Source organism: Felis catus, chromosome B4, assembly GCF_018350175.1.
Source record: "Felis catus isolate Fca126 chromosome B4, F.catus_Fca126_mat1.0, whole genome shotgun sequence".
Lineage (NCBI taxonomy): Eukaryota > Metazoa > Chordata > Mammalia > Carnivora > Felidae > Felis > Felis catus.
Window position 1 is genome coordinate 19,840,916 of NC_058374.1, and position 12,358 is coordinate 19,853,273.

Here is a 12,358-nt window from a genome sequence, read left to right on the forward strand (position 1 = left end):
TAATCATCGTCTTCTGGGCCATTTCCTACCCTGATGCATACGTTCTGAATCAATAAATCTAAAATAAGATTCATTCAAAAAGAGAAATGAAAGAGAAAGTCAATGGCATGTACATTAAAGTCATTTATGGACCTTAAAATAGACCTTACACTGTCATTTGTATATAAATGCGAAAAAGATTTCCTTTTCAAAATTTCATATAAATAGTGCATATTTTTTAAATGGAAGACAATAATAGTAGGAAGTTGCCATTTGATTAGCCTTCAACTTCAAAAAATTTTATAGAACTGGCAGTGAGAAAAGGTAGGATAGCACAAACACTCTTCCATAAATTATACACCTATTTCAGTCCCACATACATCGCAACAGTGAAGCACATTAAATTTCTAAAAGCAGTTCAATGGTCAAGGCCAACTGGCAGTCAGTTATTAAGGAAGTTCGTGTAGGTAATTGTACTTGAATTTATTTCACTGGTTTAAGATATTTCTTTCAGGAATAGTTTCTTCAGTTCAAAATTCAGGGTGAAATGGAGGTTTCTAACACTTCCCCTTAATGTGAAAAGAATCTATTAAAAAAAATTTTTTTGAAAGAGAGAGAGAGAGACAGAGCACAAGTGGGGGAGTGGCAGAGAGAGAGGGAGACACAGAATCGGAAGCAGACTCCATCCAGGCTCTGAGCTGTCAGCACAGAGCCAGATGGGGGCTCGAACCCAAAGATGGTGAGATCATGACCTGGCTGAGCCGAAGTCGGATGCTTAACCAATTGAGCCACCCAGGCGCCCCTAAGGAGAATCTATTTAAGCAGGGAGTTGGAAGAGCTCCAAGTTACTTTTCAGGCATTAATAAACAAAAACAAAAATAAATTTTTAAACGGATGGACTAGGAGCATGATATTTTTAATTGTTAGGTTCGAAGACCTTAATGTTCAACAAAGGTAATCCATTAATTGTGAGCCAAAATGCACCAAGTTAGGGGATGGGGAGAATCCTGCTGAGAGTAAAATGAAAAATCAACATGAGTTCCTATGGTCTATATGCTAAATATTTGTCCCCCTGAGAACACAATCCACTCATAAATAATGTGCCGTTTATTCAGACCTTCACCTTGGAGCATCTCATTTCTGCTATCAGATGTCACGAGAATGCTACAGGGGTGCTGCAGAAAAAAACCAACTGTTTATAGATCTTCCGAGATATAACCAAACACAAAATCAGAATATTTTTCAAGTTTTTTCCAGGAAATCTGGGTGAGTTTTCCCCCCAACTTTAAGTGGAAATATTAACACACACTTTCCTGTTTCTAATGAAAATGAAAAACTCTACTAGCAAAGGTTAAAGTGAGAGTGGGGGAACGGATTAACATCTTAAACAGTAGAGAACTGTCGGGTAAATACTTCCTGGGTTCTTTCTTTAGCTTTCTATCACAATATTTAATAGTAAATCGCAAGATCATACCTCTTTCAGAAGGTTGGTGATGTACTTAACATGTAAAAATTCTGGAGTCTTGTCTAAATCGAGTGATGACCTTCCTTTAATCTCCTTCTCAAAATCCTCTCTGTAAACTTTCTGTTAAATAAAACCATGTAATTTTAAATTTAAGAAAATACTAGTGACTGTGGAGAAGATATTAGTACCAGAGTTCCCAGAACAAAACTGATGTTTTCCTTATATAATTCTACCCCCTCAGAGTCATCAGAGCCACAAGAACACTATTCCACCTTTACCGTAAATTTTAGAATTCTACCAAACAAAAGGAGAACCATTAAGTACCAACTGCCTCTGGGAGAGCGCTCTGAGTGAGGCTACTTAATGTCTTACTAGCGTGTCATTGTTTGACGCCAGCTGGATTGGAGAGGAAAACCAGTAAAGTTGGCTATTTGCCAATCACGTGACTGGTTCGTGCTAAAGGGAGTGGATCATCCACGGGGGAAAAAAATCTGGTTTCAAGGAAGGCCATTTAAAGCACAATAGCATTAATGTTGAGGTTCTTCTCACCCCTTTCAGTGTTATCCTTTTGTGAATTCAGCAAAGACCATCTCTAAAATGTAATGGAGGCTGGTGCACATTTTCCTTTAATGATTTTGGCATTGAGACTATTTCTCTACCATCTATGGGGTTTGATATGAATTAAATTACACTGTGAGGAGTCTTCTCTCCAACCTGACAAATTGTTCTCTAGGTTCACAACAAGGAATGAAAAGGGGAATGCGCACAGTGCTGTGGAGGGCAGGCATCCATACTCCCACTTGCCCCTTCGACATTCTCTGCCATCCTTTGGCTAAGATTCCCTCCATTCCAACGTTTGAACGATGCGTTTGAAAACCAACGGCAACTCATGCGTTAGGACTATAAAACCAATCTCTCCCAATAACAAAACTGTCCATCCATGTCCATCCATGTCCATACTTACCGGACAAACAAAAGCCCGTATTTTACCAGCTAAGTATTTTATTCAAATTGCATCACAAAGATGATAAGGGTAAATTTCTGCATGAGATTGTTACTAATGCAAAATGAAAAGCCATTTCCAGGTTCATAATATACTTATTGCAGAGATAGGTAATTGTATTAAGGAGTTCTCCCAAGCCACGAGGGAGGGTAAGAGAAGCATGTCGTTGCCTCACCTGTATTTGTGTCACGAACAGCAGGTTCAACAAATGACCTATGTAGAACCACACACACACACACACACACACACACACACACACAGAGAAAAGGCCACAATAGATGTCCTGGAAATACTAAATCTAACAAAGTGATTAAGAAGTTGCATTGAGAACATTCTGAATTAAAGGAACTATAGATATTATTAAAGAACAATGAGAAATTGTCCCCTTCTTTATGTGGAACTAACCAAAATTATACGGTTATAAAGCTGAATCCAGGGCATTTCCAGACTAAAAATGTCTCTTTAAAAAAAAAGTAAAAATATAAATATGGGTATGTTTATTTACTTCAGATAATTGACTTCAAAAATCCTTTCTTCTATGAAAAAAATATTTTATTGAAATAAGTCATTGAGGATGGTTGATTATGACCAGAACTGGCCAACACATGACTAGGGGGGAAAAAAAACCTTTAGTATGCTTTTTGTCAAGAGAGCTATATTTATGAAACAGAAGACAAAGAACTTTCCAAAGCCAGATTTAGAGGTTTCTTCTAGAAAGCCGACTGATTAAACCTATACCTAGAATAGAAGAAAGTGAGAGAAGCCTAATTATAGGCTGTCACAGAAACATTAGTGACTATTCCTGAGATCATAAACACTTGGCTTTACCCATAGGAGGTTCAGGAAGCTCGTTGGTTGACAAGCTTACCTCTTAAGGATAAAAACCATCCCTAAGCCGGATGGTTCTCTCTGTGTCCACTTTGTTGGATATCTTTCACATCGACTGATCTAAAATTTTCAGATATTTTATGTTTCTAGCCTTTAGAGTATAAATTTGGTCTCAAGATATTTTCTATTGGGAGATTTCTCTCTCTCTCTGTCTCCTCAAACCCTGCTGAGCAGAAACATAATTGCTGGGCCTAAAAATCCAATAGCCAATGGCTATAATTAAAGGGAAAACATGTCTCAGCCTCTGCAAAAGATAATTCCCCCCCTAGCGACAATATCAGAAATCAGAATAGTGAAAATTGAAAGCCAATATTAACAAAAGGCCCACTCAGCCCCCAATGTAAGCAAACTCCACAGCATATAATAAATGTATTACTACAGTTAAACCTTAAAGCTGTTTGCACCTGATGTCAAAACAGCCAACCAAAAGGAATCGATTAGTTCATTTGACAGATTTTTATTTTCAGTTGGCAACATTTTATTTTCCTTTTGTACTAGGTAGCCACAGCAATGGTAAAGGCAAAGGTAGCAGACTTCTAGAAACAATAGCACTTTTCCAGTGCAGAAGGTCCTTTAAAATTCCTGTCATCGGCATAGTGAAATCTGTTCTTAGGGAATCTTTCCCTTTTGAGGGTCCATCCCCAACAGAAAAAAAAATCAACTGAGCATTTCATGCAAAGAAAAACAAGTTGGCCTACTTTGCCCATTGACTCTAAGAAGAAGATTCTCTTTATGTTTGAGGGGATGGTTGTTTGTTTTTTTAATCCATCTGGTTTTTATGACTTTAAGTCAGGAGACTATTTGTTTTCTTCCATGAGTCCGTGTTTCTCAAAGTGTGGTCGCTGGACCACCTACATCAGAAGCTCCCGGAATATTGTTAAAATCCAATTCCCAGGCTCCACAGCAAGACCCACGGGAGCACATCCTGAGGCAGCAGCGAGGGATGTGTCTTCCCAATATGCTTCCCTGAGACACAGAGTTCAAACACCACAGCCATGGGCAGGAAGAAGGGTCGGGAAAATGGGGTCTTCAGAAGAAAAAGTACAGAGAGGATCAAAGAGAAGGAAAACAGGAACATGTCCCTTTGTGAATAAAGCAAGGCAACGAAGCACAAACAGCTAAATAATAGCAGCCCGGGGCTGATGGGAAGAACACAGAAAACCCAGTTTGAAGGTGCTGGTCTTTTCCTTAAAGGAGGAGGCAGGACTATGAGTGAGAGATGGGGGAGAAGGAGCCGAGCCGGGCGAGGACTATAAACTCTACAGGCCCCGGAGGCTCAACCCGGAGGTTGCCTTCCAGCTCCCCACTTGGCATCATCACAGCACTTGACATACTATTCTTGAAATGCAGACAAGGTGGTAGGACTGAATGTTCGCGTCACTCCAAAATGCATATGTTGAAACCCACCCCCAATGTGATGGATGCATTAGGATCCATCCTTTGGACGGACTTTCCTTTGGAAAGTCATCAGGATCGATGAGGTGAGGAGGAGGAGGCCTTCATGATGGGGTTAGCGCCCTCCTACAAGTCACGAGAGAGCTTGCTTCCCCTGTCTACTCTCGGCTACACGAGGACACAGAAAGAAGGCAGCAATCTGCCCCCCACAAAAGGATCTCGCTAGAAACACGACCTCCCGGCACAATGATCTCAGACCTCCAGCCTCCAGAAGCGTAAGAAATACATTTCTGTTGTTTAAGCCCCTCAGTCTGTGGTACTTGGTTAACAGCACCCCAAACTGACAAAGACAAAGACAGGCCAGTAAGAGCTATCCCCCTAAACCTAAGTTGTGGTAGGGCTTCTCAACTATGACCAAATTTACCTGCTCCGCCAGGTCAGTTAAAACCAACAGCTAATTTAGTCGAAAGATTCGCCTGACTATTCTTGATCAGACTCCTCTCTATTGGCTTAAGAAGTTACAAGATAGGAAAAATACGCGCGATGATCTTCTCCTTTCTTGCTTGAAGAAGAAATCAGACAACTTGGACAATTCAACAAGCCACAGCAATGTCTGAGTGCCCTTTCCTTGAGAAGAGGAATTATGACATTTCAACCAACAGCACATAAACTGTTTTCAAAATTCTTGTGAGAGTTCTATGGTCCAGAAGTTATCTTTTCTCCTTGTTTCGGTGTTGTTACTGGAGAACAGAAAAGTTGGTGCCCACGGAACACACATAGCTGGAACACCCCGGAACACTGGGCTGTAGTCAGCCAGGTGATAGTACTGTCTACTATTTCTGTCCCTCTGAAGTAATAACTTGGTGTACCCATAGAATCTGGATGTTGGCTGCAGAGAAAACCTTCTGTGCCTGGTATCTGGTCCCCCAAAATGCAGGGACAAAACATGAACAAAAGAAATCTCACTGGGAAAGAGCAAAATCATTTGGGAAATATCTGGACACGACTCAGCATCATTTTAAGTAGAGAACAAAGTACATACATACAAAAAAACTCTTAGCTTCTCTCTTCTCTTGATATTTTAAAACTTCCATGTCACTGTTTATTTGGGGGAGGGAGGGAGGAATCAACTAAATAAGCTAACAGAGACACGAGAATCTTTCATGACTTTCCCAGGCCCTAAAACATTGGCATTTCCTGGATATGTAATTTCAGAGAAGACAATTAATTTCAGTGGATAATCATCAATCTAGGGGATTAGTTGACATATATAAAGGTTTGATCATATTGCTTAGCACAGAGTATCTAATAAATGTTCTATTGTCGCTGAAAAATAAAAGGCAAATAAAGCAACCAGCCCTTTGTTTTCTTTTCCTTTTTTTTTTTTTTCCTCCTCATCAGACTTTTTACCTGGACACAAACTGAAAATGTCAACTTTGTAATCACAGGATGTGATCAGTTGGGAGAGCATGTGACTATCGATCTCAGGGTCATGAGTTCAAGGCCCACGTTGGGCGTAGAGAATACTTAAAAATAAAGAAACGAAAAAAATAGTTGATAGCAAATCAAAGGGACTCACCTCACTATGCATCTTTTGAGCCTCCTTTGAAGCTTGATACAATGGCGTCTCAACAAATTCAAGCATCGATTTCCCCTTATTTTTCTCATACTCTTCTTTATACTTAACCTTCATTGAAAAAAAAGTATAAAGAGCACATAAAGTTCATTAGCCCTTCCACAAATAGAGCGAAGTAAAATCAGTATGTCCAAAATTAATCATCCTAGTTTCTAAAATCACATTATTCTGGCCACTTTGGGTTGGTCAGTGGGTCCCCTGTGGTTAATGATGTACAAAAAAAGTAAACAGGTAATATATAAAAATATTTAAGAAGTAAAAATAACGTAGAACTACTAAATAACGTAGTTCTGGGACTTGGATGTAGTATTTAAATTACTGCGATATACAGATATATCTCATATATAAGGGGTCAATATGGATACGATCATTTTATACACGTACAGACAGAGCTGCAGAGATCCCTGCGATGGCTTCAAAAGTCTATGAGTAAATCATGAACAAGGAGGAAAACATAGTGCGATTTTGTCTTTCTGTCAAAGGGAAGGCAGTGTTCTCTGGGGGCACTGAATTTTTCCATAGACGTTGAATAAAACACACACACAGAGCTTTTATGAGATTGCTTTCAGTTTCACCCTGCATTATTTAATAATATCATGTCATGAATTATTTATTTCAATTACAACCAATCTCCATCTTATTTTAGTTTATAAAATGATCGATAAGTTCCATCTCCTAATAACAGAAACCAGAATTATACGTAGCTGTCAGAGTGATTGGCTTTTTCTTAGCAGTGTCCCTTTTTAAATTAAATTCCCAGAAAAGTTTTGATCATGATTCATTTCCTTCAGAAATGTATTTTCATTAAAATCCTTAGGTGTAAATAATTTTTTTTTATGAAATTGCTCCTTAAGTTATATAATAACAGCAGTTTTAATGGCATTTCAATACAAAGGCAGCTTTTCAATACTTAGAACTTTGTGGTAGCGGGAAATGTAACAGATTTTTTTGAATTCCTATTTGTAGGACGACTTTTGTTTCGGAGAACTAGCTAGAGTGATCAATGAGAGTGTCTGAAGTGTAGTAACATACTATGGTAGGATAAAACTTTGTGGGAAAAATTAAATGAAAATAAGAATACAAAGAGGAAAAAAAAAAAGTATGTTTCCAAAGCTTAAAGGAGAGCTGATCTGTATATTTTTATTTTTTTTAATTTTTTGTTTGTACATTTTTTAAATAAATGAAGGTGGGTATCAAATCATTAAGGAATGTATGTTCCACAGAGTACGTTTAATAGACTGATGTAAAATTATATCTTAATAGATGCGAGAATGACATCTTTTGTAACTACTCAGAATAAAAGAAATATGCAGATACCAACTTTAAAGTGTGCACGGAAAAAGAAATTTTAAAATTTCTTTCAGGGAATACACAGAATCTTATCGTTGAAAGAAACATTAACGTAAGATCATTTTTAATCACAGTGGTAACTGAGCTGAGAAATTATACTAAACTTTGCAACCGGAAAATGAATTCTGCAGCTGAAAACGACAAATCGGTACACTATAAAAACTGAAATCGTCGGGGCGCCTGGGTGGTGCAGTCGGTTAAGCGTCCGACTTCAGCCAGGTCACGATCTCGCGGTCCGTGAGTTCGAGCCCCGCGTCGGGCTCTGGGCTGATGGCTCAGAGCCTGGAGCCTGCTTCCGATTCTGTGTCTCCCTCTCTCTCTGCCCCTCCCCCGTTCATGCTCTGTCTCTCTCTGTCCCAAAAATAAATAAACGTTGAAAAAAAAAAAATTAAAAAAAAAAACAAAAAAAAAAAACTGAAATCGTCAGGAGATTCGATCATTTAAGTAACTGATACAGAAGTTTAAAATTGTGTGAAGGATCTTTCTTTACGAAATGCTTTGCCCCCGAAACATGGTTCCAGCTTTCCCAACCCAGTGAGACTGAACAGTGTTTGAGATCTTCCAAAGCAACGTTCACTTCCTCAGGATGCGGGTCCTTTTCGGCTGTTGCCCCGGCTCAGGGGAGGCCTGTGGCGGTGGGTAGTTAAAGGGTCCAGAAGGCGGTGGGGGGAGGGGTTGCGCACCTGACTCTGGAGCTTGGCGTTGCCTTTATGGTGCAAGTGTTCAGCGGCGTCCGCATCAAAATGGTACATTCCTTTGTTTTCCTCAAAAAGCTTTCTATACTCCCGCTAAAACAGAGACCGTGAAAATAAAATCAGGATAAAAGAGACTGATTAAAGCAACGAATCCTTAGGAATGCAAACTAAAAAATACAAGGCAACAAGAGCGGCAAACCCATGGCGCTGGCTCCTCTTGTGGACTTCCCACACTAAGGGAAACCACAAGGCCGGGCAGACCAGCTCTAGGTGGTCAAGGCAAGACACCCAAGAGAAGCAGGGGACAGCCAGCTGTCAGCACAATGTGAAAGACACTGGGGAGTGGCAATGTTAAAGCCAGTGACGGGACTCGTGTGACCAAGCAAGGTGGGCAAAATAAAGGCGATCTGTCCAGCCCGTGTCCTCAAACAGAAATGTGTTTGATGGCATCTACGAGAAGAGAAGGAAAGAAGAACCAACAGAGGAAAGGAAAGTGGGGGGCAGGAGAAGAAAAAACTTGTACAGGAGGGCTCGGCCATGAGAATGACTGGCCAGGATCATAAGGAAAATGAGAGAGTGAGAACTGATTCAAATAATTTTCCTAAAAGGAGAGGGTAGGTGGTGCCTGCGAGAAAAACAGAGGAGTCTGGGTAGAGCCGGTTGAATTTTTAAGGTGAAGAAATTGGATTAAGACACAGACAAAAAGGTGAATTTGGAAGAGACGCCAAATTTGGCAACCGTGGGACTCCAAATACAACAGCGTGAGGTAAGACAGAAATTGCTTCGTGGCTTCTCTCATTAAAGATCAGTTATTTCACCCTATTTGGAAAAGCCTTCTAGAGATAAACAGTAACTCTCAAAGACTCAAGGCTACAGAGACTTAAGGTAAAGCTGGCTGCCCCTTAAGCGGTGAGGATTTCAGGGGAAATGGCAATTTTGTGCACGATGTAGGGAGAGGTAAGCTTGCGTTCGAAAGAGAGCGGGAAAGAGCTGGCCAGAACAGAAGTGACTTTCAGGTCTTAGCAGATGCTCCAGGGATCTGAGAGTGAAACAGGAAGAGGCCCAGAGCCAGGGATGAGAAGGATGGAAGGATGCACGAGAAGGGATGTTCCACGGGGACGCAGTGATGGGTCCCCGAAGTGCTCCCAGGCGATTAGAGCACTACGTCATGGGTTCCCCCAACACTCTAACCAGAATAAAGTGAGGGAGTAAACTGCCCCCAGGAAGCTCAAGAAAATGTTCCCATCCTACGTCTCCACTGAAGAGCATAAACTCTAAATTTTGGCTCCTTTGCTAATTGAAAAAAAGTAAATAAACAATTTCGAAGGACAACAGCATGCTCAGAGACTTTATAATTTTCTTAAAAGTTATTTTATAACACGCAATTAAAATCATCATCAACTGAATGTCACTCACACTCTAGAATGTACTCCATACCAGGTTTAAAATCCAGAACTAGAGAAGCCGAAGGATACTCTGTCTGCAATAGTGGATAGAGACTGAGGAAACGTTAATAAATCCTGTCCCGGTGATCTGTTTTAGGGACGCGGAATTTCAGAAACTCCGATTTAAAAAACAAACAAACAAACAAACTAAAAACCAAACAAAACCTATCTGAACTAAGGTCTGCAAAACCATTTTCAAGACTTGCTGTGCCTTATACAATAGTCTCTGTTGCCTCCTAGTGGGAACGACAGGATAACACGTGCTATAGATTTTTCACTTACGCAGTTATAAGAGAGCCTGAGCCCTATTTTCCAGGAGGAAATGTTCCTTCGAAGCTGTAATTAGAATGGCCGTTCAAACTCATAAGGACAAATTTTACTCTACACACTATGTGTTTTACAAAATTTGTGATCTATACCAAAGACATTTAGAGGTCTTTAAAAAACAGTGATTTATAACAAGCTGACAACTAATTTTGGCAGAATGTCTGTTTATTAAGCACTTTCTTATTCAATCTTTTGATAAAATTAAGTCGCCTTTATAAATCAGCAAAATTCCCATTCTCTTCACATTAAAATTTAAAAGAGGGCAATTCTAATGTACGATAAATTTTAACCAATGCATTATCATACAACTTTAATAAACAGACACCTCAGAGTAACGCGTTTGAGTCTTAAACTCTTTTTCTCCCACGAAGTAATTATTCAGCCACAATTTTTCTATGGGAGAAAAAAAAGTCCATAATCTAGGCGAAGGCACCACCTGAATGAAGATTTAGACTTTAAAAATGGTATATACAATAAATGTAATATGTGACTTTGCTGGGTTTCTCTGCTGAGGAGGTGATGGAAACAATTTATAGTAAGCTATGATTTCTTAATTTTGCCATTCTTATAAAATAAAGGTCAATATTCTTGAAAAGAAATATTGCCTAGGAGTGGTATGTATTCTTCCAGCTACCGAATTTTTTAATTACTACCATGATATTTTTATTGTCTTATCTACACAGGAATCCTCACATCCTCGGGAAATTTAACCCAAACAGTCAAGGGCAAATGGTGCTGCGATGATCAAAACAGGATGGCAAAGACTGAACGTGAAGAAAGCAGCCAGCTCGGAGAATAGCAACGTATCAACTTTTAGAAACGTCCCCGTGAGGCATGGAGGGAAATGTGAATCTCAAAGAGCCACTAAAGGAGCACAGGAATGTGTGCACAGGGGGACGAATGAGCACTGAAATGACAGGAAGCATGAACAAAATGTCCTTGACCTGAGTCTCATTCTACACCTGACAGTTCTCTATGGTTCTCTGCCCAATAGACAGCAAGAAGGACAGACTGCTTTTCTCCTGAGGACCAGTGATAAAGTCAATTAATTAATTTAAAAATCTCTGCAAGTACGAATTCTTTACATGCATAATATATTTCAAGACGGAGGTCAGGGATAGTGGTGGAGAAAAGACAACTACAAAATAGTGAACAGAACTTTCAGTACTTCGAGGCCAAGCACAGACATTTCTAAACCTGATCTGAAGCCAGATCTCATTCTTTAAAAATGTTTTTGTGTTTATTTATTTATTTTTGGAGAGGGGGGGGGAGAGAGAGAAAGCCAGGGAGGAGGAGAGAGAGGTGGGGAGAGAGAATCCCGAGCAGGCTCTGCACTGTCAGTGCAGAGCCTGATGTGGGGCTCAACGTCATGAACCGTGAGATCATGAGCTGAGCTGAGTGGGGCTCAAAGTCATGAACCATGAGATCATGAGCTGAGCTGAAACCAAGAGTCAGACGCTCAACTGGCTGAGCCACCCAGGCGCCCCTTTATCTCATTCTTCAATAGTTTGGGAACCAGGTCTGGACTACAAGTTTTGTTGTTATTGTTGTTGTTGTTTTGTTTTTGTTTTTGTTTTCATTCCTGAACTGTGAGCATATCTCCTGAAGACAACTATTTTCACATTCCTTGCCCAACATATTTTCCATCTAATCTTACCTGGCCCAAAGCAGACATCCAACACATCTGGATAATTTTGAGTGCCTGGATGAGCACGTAATTATTAGAGCTGGCATAGAAATAACTTGAGGTCAAATTACAGTTCATCGTCACCAGGGGCTATTCTGAGATGTAGGCAGTGGGGCACAGGTGAGCCGGGGTCCTCAGCTATTAGAACCGGTGAAGTCGGGGTCCACACGCTTTAAGTGTTTGAAACAGCAACCAGGAGGCGAGTTCTGCCAGAATCACTACTTGGCAGTGTGCACAAATATTTTCACTAGGGCATGAAAAAAACCGCTCTCGCTCCCTAACTGCTTTGAAGAAAACGTGGAAGCCTCCACAAGACCAAAAGTAGAGTGCCAACGTAATGTCGGATTTATTTCCAGAGAAAACACAAATTAGCCTAAGACAATCTTGTATGTTACCGAGGCCCATTTAAATACCAGACACGCTGCTCTGGCCCCCCAAAAATACAAGATCCCTGCTTTAAGCCTGACCTTCAAGCGGCTTCAGTCTAA

The 12,358-nt window shown here is 40.2% G+C and overlaps 1 protein-coding gene across 14 annotated transcripts in view; it reads right to left on the bottom strand.

The window, feature by feature from the left end:
* Positions 1-12,358, bottom strand: part of NEBL (nebulette) — a 364,159-nt gene that overhangs the window by 58,945 nt on the left and 292,856 nt on the right. For 12 of the 14 annotated variants that reach the window (XM_019834022.3, XM_019834021.3, XM_019834024.3 and 9 more), the window contains 3 exons: positions 8,400-8,504; positions 6,310-6,417; positions 1,454-1,564 (listed from right to left, as the gene is read on the bottom strand). The exons of the other annotated variants lie outside the window; for them this stretch is intronic. In XM_019834022.3, the coding sequence (XP_019689581.1) occupies positions 1,454-1,564; positions 6,310-6,417; positions 8,400-8,504 (324 nt within the window). The remainder of the gene's footprint in view (positions 1-1,453; positions 1,565-6,309; positions 6,418-8,399; positions 8,505-12,358) is intronic. 14 annotated transcript variants of the gene reach the window in all.